This window comes from Homarus americanus, unplaced genomic scaffold, assembly GCF_018991925.1.
Source record: "Homarus americanus isolate GMGI-L3 unplaced genomic scaffold, GMGI_Hamer_2.0 scaffold23598, whole genome shotgun sequence".
Classification (NCBI taxonomy): Eukaryota; Metazoa; Arthropoda; class Malacostraca; order Decapoda; family Nephropidae; genus Homarus; species Homarus americanus.
In genome coordinates this window covers 742,116-757,008 of record NW_024731054.1, presented here as the reverse complement: position 1 = coordinate 757,008, position 14,893 = coordinate 742,116, and the positions used below count along the sequence as shown (strand labels likewise).

General features: G+C 40.9%; 1 protein-coding gene across 5 annotated transcripts in view; it reads left to right on the top strand.

Moving 5' to 3' along the window:
* LOC121867463 (MAM and LDL-receptor class A domain-containing protein 1-like) overlaps positions 1-14,893 on the top strand; it is a 53,427-nt gene that overhangs the window by 20,962 nt on the left and 17,572 nt on the right. For 2 of the 5 annotated variants that reach the window (XM_042367376.1, XM_042367374.1), the window contains exons 3-8: positions 3,904-4,018; positions 9,248-9,547; positions 12,846-12,998; positions 13,330-13,459; positions 13,631-13,835; positions 14,542-14,718. In XM_042367376.1, coding sequence (XP_042223310.1) covers positions 3,904-4,018; positions 9,248-9,547; positions 12,846-12,998; positions 13,330-13,459; positions 13,631-13,835; positions 14,542-14,718 — 1,080 coding nt within the window. The remainder of the gene's footprint in view (positions 1-3,903; positions 4,019-9,247; positions 9,548-12,845; positions 12,999-13,329; positions 13,460-13,630; positions 13,836-14,541; positions 14,719-14,893) is intronic. The other 3 variants (XM_042367375.1, XM_042367378.1, XM_042367377.1) reach the window with 3 other exon arrangements.

Genomic DNA, 14,893 nt, shown 5'->3' with positions numbered 1-14,893 from the left:
ACTGTAACTAAGGTAGACAGCACTGTAACTAAGGTAGACAACACTGTAACTAAGGTAGATGACTGTAAATAAGGTAGACAACACTGTAACTAAGGTAGACAGCACTGTAACTAAGGTAGACAACACTGTAACTAAGGTAGACAACACTGTAACTAAGGTAGACAACACTGTAACTAAGGTAGACAGCACTGTAACTAAGGTAGACAACACTGTAACTAAGGTAGACAACACTGTAACTAAGGTAGACAACACTGTAACTAAGGTAGACAACACTGTAGCTAAGGTAGATGACTGTAAATAAGTTAGACAGCACTGTAACTAAGGTAGACAACACTGTAACTAAGGTAGATGACTGTAAATAAGGTAGACAACACTGTAACTAAGGTAGACAACACTGTAACTAAGGTAGACAACACTGTAACTAAGGTAGACAGCACTGTAACTAAGGTAGACAACTGTAACTAAGGTAGACAACACTGTAACTAAGGTAGATGACTGTAACTAAGGTAGACAACACTGTAACTAAGGTAGACAACACTAAGGTGGACAACACTGTAACTAAGGTAGACAACACTGTAACTAAGGTAGACAACACTGTAACTAAGGTAGACAGCACTGTAACTAGTAGACAACATAACTAAGGTAGACAGCACTGTAACTAAGGTAAACAACACTGTAACTAAGGTAGAAGACTGTAACTAAGGTAGACAACACTGTAACTAAGGTAGACAGCACTGTAACTAAGGTAGACAACACTGTAACTAAGGTAGACAGCACTGTAACTAAGGTAGACAACACTGTAACTAAGGTAGACAGCACTGTAACTAAGGTAGACAGCACTGTAACTAAGGTAGACAGCACTGTAACTAAGGTAGACAACACTGTAACTAAGGTAGACAACACTGTAACTAAGGTAGACAACACTGTAACTAAGGTAGACAGCACTGTAACTAAGGTAGACAACACTGTAACTAAGGTAGACAGCACTGTAACTAAGGTAGACAGCACTGTAACTAAGGTAGACAGCACTGTAACTAAGGTAGACAACACTGTAACTAAGGTAGACAACACTGTAACTAAGGTAGACAACACTGTAACTAAGGTAGACAGCACTGTAACTAAGGTAGACAACACTGTAACTAAGGTAGACAGCACTGTAACTAAGGTAGACAGCACTGTAACTAAGGTAGACAGCACTGTAACTAAGGTAGACAACACTGTAACTAAGGTAGACAACACTGTAACTAAGGTAGACAACACTGTAACTAAGGTAGACAGCACTGTAACTAAGGTAGACAACACTGTAACTAAGGTAGACAGCACTGTAACTAAGGTAGACAGCACTGTAACTAAGGTAGACAGCACTGTAACTAAGGTAGACAACACTGTAACTAAGGTAGACAACACTGTAACTAAGGTAGACAACACTGTAACTAAGGTGAACAGCACTGTAACTAATTAGACAACACTGCTAACTAAGGTAGACAACACTGTAACTAAAATTAGACAACACTGTAACTAAGGTGAGGTAACCTGTAACTAAAAAGGTAGACAACACTGTAACTAAGGTAGACAGTACTTTTAATAACTAAGGTAGACAACACTGTAACTAAGGTAGACAACACTGTAACTAAGGTAGACAGCACTGTAACTAAGGTAGACAACACTGTAACTAAGGTAGACAGCACTGTAACTAAGGTAGACAACACTGTAACTAAGGTAGACAGCACTGTAACTAAGGTAGACAACACTGTAACTAATATATTTAACTTTTTTCGACATCACACTAGTACAGGAAGCTCGGTACAGGAAGCTCGGGAGGCCATCACAAGGTCACACAACTCCCGACACCTGATGTAATTAATGCCTTTTGGCCGTGATAAAGTTCTGTATTTGGCATTTTTTACTTAACTAGGGATGATCTCTCTCTCTCTCTCTCTCTCTCTCTCTCTCTCTCTCTATCTCTCTATCTCTCTCTCTCTCTCTCTCTCTCTCTCCCTTTCTTTTCATCTCTCTCTCGCTGTCGCAGTGTGGTGTACAAGGCAGACACCTAATTAGATCAATCATTTAAAAGTTATCTATGAGTTACTATTATCATTATCACACTTATTATTATTATTATTATTATACAAACGGAATAAGTCATAAATATCCGAGAGCGTTCGAGTATCCAACCATCAGCATGTGGATTATTATTGACAAAACGAATGATTGTCACAGGAGGGGCTACCGGATAAAATATATTCACATGGAAAAAAATACTACCCATATCATACAGGATCTCAGTCGTGGTGAAACTTGACGCTCTTATTATCATTATCATTATTATTATTATTATTATTATTATTATTATTATTATTATAATTATTATCATTATTATTATTATTATTATTATTATTATTATTATCATTATCATTATCATTATCATTATTATTATTATTATTATTATTATTATTATTATTATTATTATTATTATTATTATTATTATACTATTTAAGGTTTTCAAATTTTTATAATGAGAGTATGTACGTTGGTAAGTATCTGAAGTATGTTTATTAGTCACCTTCTCAAGAGTAGGTAGTAATGACAGTATTATATTCTGGGACGTGTCGTGTACATGTTTCGGCAACAGGTAAATTACCTTGGAAGTGTGTGTAAGCAGGTCAGCCTCATTACTACTGCAAGGGGTACAATTACTGCCTGTAAACCTGTCGTGGAGGTATGTGGGGAATCTCTCTCTCTCTCTCTCTCTCTCTTTTGACATTTTATTGTCACTGTTTGTTTCCTAAATTCATCACCTTTTTCAGAGAGAGAGAGAGAGACTTTATCCCAGTATTACAACATCACTCGTTCCATATTCCAGCCCCCAACATCAAAAGCTTCTCTACCCCATAACTGTGATATATGGCACAATCTGACCCGCCACTGTGTCTAAACCAACCCGACTTTCACCCTCTGCATCCTTCATAAATAAAACCAAGAGTTGAGTTGATAGGATTGTTGGTATTATCTGAAATAACCACGCAAACTTAACTTAACCCAATTTAACCTAACATATCACGGTAACTTAACCATATTATATCACGGTAACTTAACTTATCATATCACGGTAATTTATCTTAACATACCTCGCTAACTTTAAGTAACCCAGTTTAACCTCTGATGTTAACTTAACCTTATATATCACGTTAATTTATGGTTAACTTAACCATATTAAATCACATTAACTTATCATATCACGGTAATTTATCCAAACATACCACGCTAACTTAACCTAACCTAGCTTAACCTAACACACAAACACGGACATAACGCAACATTATTTACTAAGAGGAGAGATATCACGTACAAACACACGGACATAACCCAACATTGTCTACTATGAGGATATCACGTACAAACACACAAACACAACCCTGGACACACAAATTTCCCTTAATTACAGGTGTAACGAGGCGAGTGATTTATACCTGTCGGGAGCCATTCATACTGAGACAACCCCTGTACACCACACAATGTACGTTTGTTATCATTGACTTAATATATTACCTATGACAATAAAGCTCTATAGAGTGTATGTATGTATGTATGTATGTATGTATGTATGTATGTATGTATGTATGTATGAATGTATGTATGTATGTATGTATGTGGGAGATTCACAAAGATGCAAAGGCAACAAAAATTCCTTAGATCAGTAGATACGAAATTAAAATATGAAACTGAATGACCATTATATTGAATATTTGTCTGTCTATCTATCTATCTATCTATCTATCTGTCTATCTATCTATCTGTCTATCTATCTCTCTATCTGTCTGTTTGTCTATCTATCTATCTGTTTGTCTGTCTAACTATCTATCTATCTATGCCTTGACACTAACTCCATTTCCCCCTCTCCAGGACACAGGAGGAGGAAACAGCCTGCACCCGGTAGAGGCAGAGGGCGTGGTGGAGGTGGAGAACACGGTACTTGTCCGCACTAAACGACAGGAGGAGCAGCCGGAGACCGTAGGAGGTAGTTCAGTAGTTTGGGTCGTTAATGTCTCATGCAGTGTGGTGTTCGTTAGCTTGGTCCTATGAAAATTATTAACCACACGATTATTTTACTTGATGATTACATAACCTAACCTAACCTAACCTAGCTAACCTGTTTTAACCTGACAAATTAACAATAAATAACCTACCTTAACCTAAACTAACTTAATCTAACCTAACCTAACCTATTTTATCCTAACAAATTAACATAAAATAATATACCTTAACCTAACCTAACCTACTTTACTATAACTAATTAACATAAAATAACCTACCTTTAAATAACCTAACCTAACAAATTAACATAAATAACCTACCTTAACCTAACCCACCCCAGGATATTTAATCATCAGGTAAAATAACAGGTAGAGAGGGGGGCTAATCTTCAGGTGATCCAGCTAGGGTAACTGTGCCCCACTCTGAGTGCTGGAATGATTGTATTGTACTCTGAGTGCTGGAATGATTGTATTGTACTCTGAGTGGCTGAGTTGAGCACCGAGAGAAATTGTAGTCTGTTATTTTTGTTATTCTTATTAACTTTTAATTTTTAACTGGTGAGTTGTGCAGTATCTTTGTTTTGATTGGTCGGGATGAGCACCAAAGAGTACTTAAATAGCATGTGATTGGTGAAAAATAATGATCTTTGTTTTTATTGGTTGGAATGATCACCAGGGAATACTTTAATATAATGTGGTGAAGAATGGTGAGTTTTATTTGATTGGGCGAACCAGCATAGTCTGATATCTAAGTTGAATGAATTTGGTAGATAATTTGTGTGTTCTCTGTTCTGATTGGATGAAACAAAACCATGTAATATCTAGGAAGCATATGATTGGTCGTCTTGGTTTGAATGTCCTGATGTTATTTTTGAGAGAGAGACCAGCTATCACCACCTATTAACCACTAAATTTTCCCAGGTAGCCAGGACAAATATTAAACTGCACTGCACATATACAATGAATGGCTTCGCTAATATGTCTCTTTTATTCATTTCAGCAATTATTATTTTTTTCTATGCATATTTTTCACACTTTTTTTTTCATATATGTTAGAGCTACAGTTTCATCTGCTTCAGGAGAATGGTTAACAAGGCTTTGTTTATTTTAGGGGGGGTCGTGTTGGGTGTTTAATGGTGGTACAGTTTGTTGCTGTTTTGAGTGTGTGTGTGTGTGTGTGTGTGTGTGTGTGTGTGTGTGTGTGTGTGTGTGTGTGTGTGTGTGTGTGTGTGAAGCCTTTGGCAGATTCCGTACCCGTGTCTTCACCTGTAGGGAGCTGAAATTATCTACAGATTTGCATGTATATCGAGCAGTGGTCCTCCCCACCCTGCTATATGGCAGCGAGACATGGGTCACATACAGGAGGCACCTCAAGGCACTTGAAAACTTTCACCAACGTAGGCTACGTTCCATTCTCCGAGTTCGCGAGGAAGACAAGAAAACAAATGCCAGTATTCTCGCTGACACCAACTGTAGGAGCATAGAGGCTACCATTATCTATGAACAACTACTCTGAACTGGCCATGTTACCAGCATGGACGACAGTAGACTCCCAAAGCAGCTACTTTACAGTTATCTAACAAATAGTAAACGTAACGCTGGCGGGCACCTGAAAAGGTATCAGGATAGTCTTAAAACAAACCTGAAAAGTGCCAAATCGACCCCCCCCCACCTGGGAGACGATTACTCCACACAGTAACGCTTGGAGGAGCATCACTCGAGAAGGTGTCAATACTTTCGAATTAGCCCGAGTGCATACCGAGGAAGACAAGCGCCAACGCGGGAAAGATGCTACCGCCACCCCTCCCGCACTAGATGTAGTCCTCCACACGTGCAACATCTGTGGACGGCACTGCCAGTCCCGTATCGGCCTCTTTAGTCACCTCAGAGCTCACCAATGAAGGTAACATCCCTAATAACTCATATCATTGTATCACAGCTGGATGATCCGACATACTCGATTCCAAGTAGTAGTAGTAGTAGTGGTAGTAGTAGTAGTAGTAGTAGTAGTAGTAGTATGTGTGTGTGATTGTATTTATGAGTGTATATGTGTGTATTAGTGTGTATGTATATAAGTGTAATAATAATAATAATAATTAACGGTTTATTGAAAGAGCTTGGCAGCCAGAAGGCTGAAAATATACAGTTACATATTTGGGGAATGGGTTACGAATTACAAATAATATACAAGTAACATGAGTGACACAATTAAGACATATAATAACTAGATGGGGAAAAGCTCAAACTACAGTTCATTTCAACATAGTGACAGTGTAAGGAGTAGTGTTTACTGGGAGTGTATGTGTATATGAGTGTGTATGTACAGTCTATGCGTGTATATGTGTGTATGAGTGTATATGAGTGTATATGTGTATCCAACATTAAACCCCCTAACCTGACCTCCCTTAAACCATGATAAACAAACCCCCTTACCCCCGACCCACCCCTCCAGCTACCCCACCACCAACCCCCACCCCTCCCGCTACCCCCACCACCAACCCCCACCCCTCCGCTACCCCACCACCAACTCCACCCCTCCCCGCTACCCCACCACCAACCCCCCACCCCTCCCACCCCACCACCAGCCCCCACCCCCCCCTGCTACCCCACCACCAACCCCCCACCCTCCCCGCTACCCCACCACCAACCCCACCCCTCCCTTCACCACCAACCCCCCTCCCCCTACCCCCACCAACCCCCACCCCCCACCCTCCCCGCCCCACCCCCTCCACCACCACCCCCCACCCCTCCCTTTACCCCACCACCAGCCCCACCCCTCCCCTTCTCCCACCACCACCCCACCCCCCCCCACTCCCACCACCAACCCCCCCCTCCCCTTTACCCCACCACCAACCCCACCAGCCTCCCACCACCAGCCCCACCCCTACCAACCCCACCCCTCCCGCTACCCCACCACCAGCCCCTACCCCACCCTACCCACCACCAGCCCCTACCCCTCCCGCTACCCCCACCACCAGCCCCACCCCTCCCTGTACCACCCCACCACCAACCCCCCACCCCCTTGCTACCCCTGCCCCTACCCCTCTCCCGCTACCCCACCACCAACCCCTACCCTCCCGCTACCCCCACCACCAGCCCCACCCCTCCCCGCCACCCTACCAACCCCCACCCCTCCCCGCTACCCCACCAGCCCCACCCCTCCCCGCTACCCCCACCCCCCCACCATCAAGAGTTATATCAGTGATGGCAATAGACTTTAAGTTAACGAATAAACTAATACACAAATATAACAAAACAAAACATACAGAAAATACGTAGTAAAAAAACATAACCACTAATTTCGTGTATGTTTCCCCCATTCGTGATTTATAAATTATAATGTATTTTTCATATATTTTTCATAATACAGTAGTGCAGATAAGCCATAATACACCACACTACACCTCGTAAAAAAATACATCCAATAACCAGATAAAATAAATAATTTTTAGTTATATAAATAAATAACATAAACAATTATATTATACAGATATGTATAAATAAGTTAAAGTAAAAAGAAAGGTAAATACAATAAGCAAAATACAGGAATGGTGTGGTACAAAACTCTACAAACTCTATAGATAAACTTTAATGAGCGTTAGAATGTTGTGTTGTATCGCTGCAGAAGAGAGTCAACAGTACTAAGATATCTCATCACTCATACGACACTATAACACTAGTACTCTCAACAGCACCTCGGGGACACACCCATAAAGGTTCATACGGTGAATATACTTCGGCCCAGCCTAGTAATATGACGTAGAAAAAAAGAAAAGAAAAAGTAATATGTCGTAGAGTAATGTGATTGGATAATATGGCGGTATCCTCTACAGAAGCAAATTTTAGTCACTTGAACTGGCCAATCACAAGCCAAAATGAGAAAAAGGGGTCGGGCTGTTTGATATTTCCATAATAAATACACTGTAGTCAAGGTGGAGTCTCAGTGTTATGTTAATCTAGCTTTGGGGAGGGGAGTTAGTACTTTATTATTAGAGGTTAAGTTACGAGGAATAGTGATCGTAAGAATCTTTGTGAATATTGTGGCCTGGATCTTCTTAGTTATGAATGATGGACTTCTTATGCACTGATTTACTACACTTACACTAATCTCACGCACACACTTTCAATTTCTCTCTCTCTCTCTCTCTCTCTCTCTCTCTCTCTCTCTCCATTACACAGAATACACCATGACAATAGTTGTACCCACAAGGCATATTCGGAGCTCTATGTCCCTCACAGTAATGTATTGACAGAATTCCTCGTTTGCACCAGAAGTAGAGCCAGCCAGCCAACCGAAACCTAACCTTACCAAACATGACCTAATCTGACCTACCCTAACTCAATCTAATCTGACCAAAAATAACCTGATCTAACCTAACCCAACCTAACCTAAGCCGACCAAAACAAACCTAATCTAACCTAATCTAACCTAACCTTACCAAACATGACCTAGTCTGACCTTGCCTAACTAACTCAACCTAACCTGACCAAAAATAACCTGATCTAACCCTAACTTCACTTAATCTAACCCAACCTAACTTGACCAAGCCCAACCTAATTTTACCAAACCAAACCTCGCCGAGCTCTAACTAAACCTAACCTAACCTAACCTAACATAACCTAACCTAACCTAACCTAACATACCCAGACATCATGACAATATACGTACTCAATAAACAGCTCAGGCTCTAAGATTGAAATATATATATCCATTAATTTGTTTAGATCACTGGTTGACTGAGACACAAAGAGGGAACTCAGAGTTTTGTAAAAGAAGTTGTACTTGAGTTTGATTTACCGTCCTGATATGATTTTCCGTCAGACTCGGTCGTAGTTGAGAAAGAAATACATTTTACAATTCCTCACAACTTGGTAAACACTGCTCGATAACGTTTGGAATAGTGGGCCGTGGTCGCCAACTCTCAGATATAATTATGACACCTTGATGGAGTAATTAATTGACCTCTTGTTCAGGTATTTCCTTAGGCGTGTAATCTGAGTAATGTCTTTGATGTATGATGTAGTAATTAATTCATTATACGCTTTTTAATTTGTATATCATGAGTGACTAGAGACAACAGTTCCCATAATGCCTTGTGGAATGTGTTAACACTGTACGCATGCGCACATGTTGGCGACTGACCACCCCTTTATACCTGCACTCTTTACTGTCAACTCTTGACCGCCCGGGGCACCTCCCTCCTATCACTCAGAGGAGACCATCCCCGATGAACCTCAGCCGCCTCCACCAGCAGCCCCGGAACAGCCGCCTCCACCCGCAGCCCCGGAACAGCCGCCTCCACCTGTAGTCCCAGAACAGCCGTCTCCACCCGCAGCCCCGGAACAGCCGCCACCACCCGCAGCCCCGGAACAGCCGCCTCCACCTGTAGTCCCAGAACAGCCACCTCCACAGCCCCCACCACAGCCGAGACCTCCACCGCGGCGCCAACGACCAGCTGGCACTAATACCGGAGGTCCTGGGGCACAACAGGGTGGCGAGGAATCAACACCAGGTACTCGAGGAAGGAAGAACCGAGAAAGTCGAGTTTTCGTGCAAACTACAAAGTTTCGTTTGGGCACAAAAGCTGCACTATAACACATTGGCTGAAGCCCCACCGCGCACAAGAGGCGCTCCTCCAATGAGAACGCAGATTTCAATGAAACAAAACTTGGAAGCTTGAGAACAAAAACTCGTCTTTGAATTGTGTGTGTTGCAAGCGCCTCCATCTCTGTTCTCTACCGCCCGCCCTCGTGGCACCTCAAGAAAACTTAACTAACACGGCTCGCAGCTTGCCAAGACATGCTTCATCTTTTGCTTGACTGTCTGTCTGTGTGTGTCTGTCATATCTCTCCTCTAGCTTGGTGGGAGTCTGTCCACACACTCAGGCTTGGTCTGGACAAGGAGTGTATATATATATGGGAGCAACACCATCGATCACGTCAACAGCTATTGGGAAACTCACGTATATTACAAGCAGCATTTTCTCCTCTATTTAACCCTGTAGATTAACATACTTAACACACCGCAACTAACATAATTTTTAAGTTTATGTTAAAGTGTTCACCATCCTCCGTAACTAGACTATTTCCATCACAAGTAGAACCTATTTAACAATAATTAACATACTACATCAGGCTCTCACAAACCCCATATGTTACAGCTAAATCTTGGGCACTGGCACTAGATATCACCTGGCACTGGTTATCAAATTAAGTGTAAACAATGGGCATTGGCACTTAAGTATCACCAATCAGTAGCACTTAAGCATTAACAATCACTAGGACTCAAGAATCACCAATCACCAGCACTCAAATGTCACCCAATCACTAGCACTCAAGAATCACCAATCACCAGCACTCAAATGTCACCCAATCACTAGCACTCAAGAATCACCAATCACCAGCACTCAAATGTCACCCAATCACTAGCACTCAAGAATCACCAATCACCAGCACTCAAATGTCACCCACTCACTAGCACTCAAGAATCACCAATCACCAGCACTAAAATGTCACCCAATCACTAGCACTCAAGAATCACCAATCACCACTCATACTGATCACCAAGTATCACCACTCTCACGCCAGCTGAATTACCACCACCCCCCGTATTATTTGTGTCAGCAATGAGTGAATCTTGTACAGTACGTGTACTTTCTGTAGTCTGTCGCTGCCTTGAACCAGAGCACAAGTTTGGGTTCACTGGTTGAGAGAAACAATGAACTAAGGACAGTATCAGTGAACTTAAGGACAGTATCAGTGAACTAAGGACAGTATCAGTGAACTAAGGACAGTAACAATGAACTAAGGACAGTAACAATGAACTAAGGACAGTATCAGTGAACTAAGGACAGTATCAGTGAACTAAGGACAGTATCAATGAACTAAGGACAGTATCTAAGGACAGTGAACTAAGGACAGTATCAATGAACTAAGGACAGTATCAATGAACTAAGGACAGTATCAGTGAACTAAGGACAGTATCAGTGAACTAAGGACAGTATCAGTGAACTAAGGACAGTATCAGTGAACTAAGGACAGTATCAGTGAACTAATGAACTAAGGACAGTATCAGTGAACTAAGGACAGTAACAATGAACTAAGGACAGTAACAATGAACTAAGGACAGTATCAGTGAACTAAGGACAGTAACAGTGAACTAAGGACAGTATCAGTGAACTAAGGACAGTAACAATGAACTAAGGACAGTAACTAAACTAAGGACAGTATCAGTGAACTAAGGACAGTAACAGTGAACTAAGGACAGTAACAGTGAACTAAGGACAGTAACTAAACTAAAGACAGTATCAGTGAATCTAGCGCCCAGTATACTATAGTTGCTTTGCCTAAAATTCCTGGGAGTAAAATATTGATTGAAAATAACAATAATTCCATTCAGTTTAAATCGGAATTACTGTGATACTCTATTTAACGAACTATATAGAGAATAAAGTCCGTTATCTCGAGGGTCATTTGGATGTGATACCTCTATTTAACGGGCTATATGGGGAGGAAAGTCCGTTATCTCAAGGGTCATTTACATGTGATACCTCTATTTAACGAACTATATAGAGAATAAAGTCCGTTATCTCGAGGGTCATTTAGATGTGATACCTCTATTTAACGGACTATATGGGGAGGAAAGTCCGTTATCTCAAGGGTCATTTAGATGTCATACCTCTATTTAACGAACTATATAGAGAATAAAGTCCGTTATCTCGAGGGTCATTTAGATGTGAAAATCCCAACTAAAGGATCATATGGAGAGAGAAGTCCGCTATATGGAGGTTTACTGATTTTAACCCTTTGATGACGTTTTAACCCTTTAACGACTATAATTTAACCCTTTGATGACTATGGTTTAACCCTTTGATGACGGTGATTTAACCCTCTAAGACTCTAAGGGTTTAAACACTGAAGAAAAATAACCCAAGCTTTATACTATTATTTTGTATAAACACTTTCTTTCTGTATTGCTTCGCTTTACTTAATAATTCAGCTTTAATTAATTGTATTCTTTAATTATTCCTGATTCAGTAAATATATATATATATATATATATATATATATATATATATATATATATATATATATATATATATATATATATATATATATATATATATATATATATGCAAGTAAATCACTGTAGGTGCGTGATTCAGGTATATGCTGATAACCACAAGGAAAGAATCCCCATTCGTGTAATTCACATCTTCAGGGTGAGTAGTCTGTACTCACCCTGGCATATATATATATATATATATATATATATATATATATATATATATATATATATATATATATATATCCTGACTCACAATTAATTATATATACAAATTATCCGTGACTAACACATCATTATATTCTAAAACTATTTCTGATTCACAGTTTATTATGTTACAAAATTAGTCTTGATTCATAATTAATTAAATAAAATTATTTCTATTTCATATTCAATTATATTCTAAATTATTCATCATTAACAAATAATTATATTACGAAATAATTCCTAACTCACATTAATTATATTCCTAAATTATTCCTGATTCATAATTCCACTTTTATCTAATCTATATAATTCCCTCCGGTATATAACTCAGCATTTGTTTAAATTTCAACGTGTTATTACTCATTTCACTCCTTAATGACAGCTAATTATGAGTTATTAAGGCCACATCCCTACAGTAATTACTCCTCAGTGATTCTTGATTCAAAATTCAACTTAATCTTCTCTAGGTTGATAAATCCCATTGACCTAACCTAACATAAGCTAAAATAACCTAACCTAACCTAGCCTCACACTCCCAGCAGAACTGTGTGACTTCGACAGCAGCCCCAACGAGAACCTATGTGACTGGACCAACCTGAAGGTGACGCAGCTACAGTGGCAGGCGTCCGTTGGCAAAAACACCTTCTGGCTAGGTGGCCCCAAGGAAGATGTATCCTATGGCGACGACCTCGGTGAGTGACATCATGTTATGGCAACCTTGTGTCTGGAGTATGGCAACGATTTGGTTAAGTTTACAATATGGCAACTTTGTGGGTGGGTAGAAGGGGTCGTACTATGGCAATTATTTAAGGTTACAATATGGCAACGATTAGGTTAAGCATACAATATGACATCCTTGATACACTTCACCAAGACTTCAAATCCTTAGGTTTAGTTTAGTTTAGGTTAGGTTCCAATACAGCAAGCTTGAAAGTCACTTATATTCGTCAAATGAACCATAAACCTCACATGACCTATTTGCGAAACGTTTTGACCTAATGTGACCTGTGTTTGAACCGACAGGAGGATACGCGATGTTCGAGACCTCACAGATCCCACAGAGGAACACCGGGCAACCTACCTTCGAGTCAGCCATGTTGATGTCCCCCGTGAAGGAGTCTACAGGCCCCGCCGGCGTGTGTGTTAAGTTCTGGTGAGTTGGTGGACTACTGGAGGAATGAGGAGGAGTAGGAGGGGGTTGCTATGGTACAAATGACTAATTAAATCATCCCCATCCATCATACTAAAACTAACTTGTCTCCATCACACGACCCTTGACATCTAAACCACCAACTACTAACAATGATTTGTGTTTCCCCCTCAGGTACTCGATCGCCGGCCTCAGCCCTGACCGCCTCCGTGTTCTGCTCCACACTTTGGCCGACAACACGAGCCTAACTGACCCCGTGGACCAGATGATGGTTGGTTATGACGGCAGCGAGGACGTGGTGCTGTGGGAGGCGAGAGACATGACCATGGGCGAGTGGAAGGAAGGTCAGGTCGTCTACACCTTCGACAAGAAACACTCGGTAATTAACTTAAGTGAAATATAACCTGATATGCCCTAACCTAACCTAAAGTTATCTAACTTAATATGACCTGACCTCACCTAAACTAAATATGACCTAACCTAATCTTACCTGACCTAACCCACTTTAACTTAACCAAGCTAAATATGACCTGACTTAACCTAACCTGATCAAATCTAACATGACCTGACCTAATTTAACCTAACTAAACTAGCATAACCTGACCTAACCTATCATGACCTAACCTAACTTAATCTGACCTAACCTAACTTAATCTGACCTAACCTAACCTAACCTGGCCATGACATAACCTAACATAACCAGATTTACCCTGCCTTGTCCTAACCTTACATGACCAGACCTAACCTACAGTAATACGACCAGACATAACTTAACCTAACCTACTATATCATACCTAACCTAACCTAACCCACCCTAACCCCACTAGCCTGACCCAACGTACTCTAATCTAACACAACTTACCCTAACCTAACGTAATAATTTGACCTAACCTAAGCAACCCTAACCTTGACATAACCTAACCAGCCTCACCTTAATCTATATGTGATCTACCTTGAGTTAATCCAACAATTCCTCAACCCCCCCCAATCCCCCTGCCATCCTATCCTACACAGCCAATAGCCCCTCAATCCTGTCCCTTCTCCCGGCATCCTACACAGTAATTAACATCCTGCCGTGTCCTCAGGTAATCTTCGAGGGCATCCCAGTAGACAGCAGTGCCCTCAGTCGTAGGTTCCGTGGCTACATCGCCTTGGATGAGCTGACCTTCGCTGAATCAAGTCAGTGTGGCGCCTTCTGTACCTTCGAGGGCGGCACCTGTGGTTGGACTCAGGACGCTAATGACGACTTCGACTGGACGCAGGTGGGTGTTGTCCAGCCCATGCGACCCTATTTTCATCCATCTTCACGCCTTAGAGGTTCTTCTTCTCCTCACCATTACCATTAAACATCGCAATTATTGAGTTGAGGCAGCCTAAAATTAAAACATTCCAATGAGAACTCTAATAAAGACATTGTTACCATTACCCATTATTAAT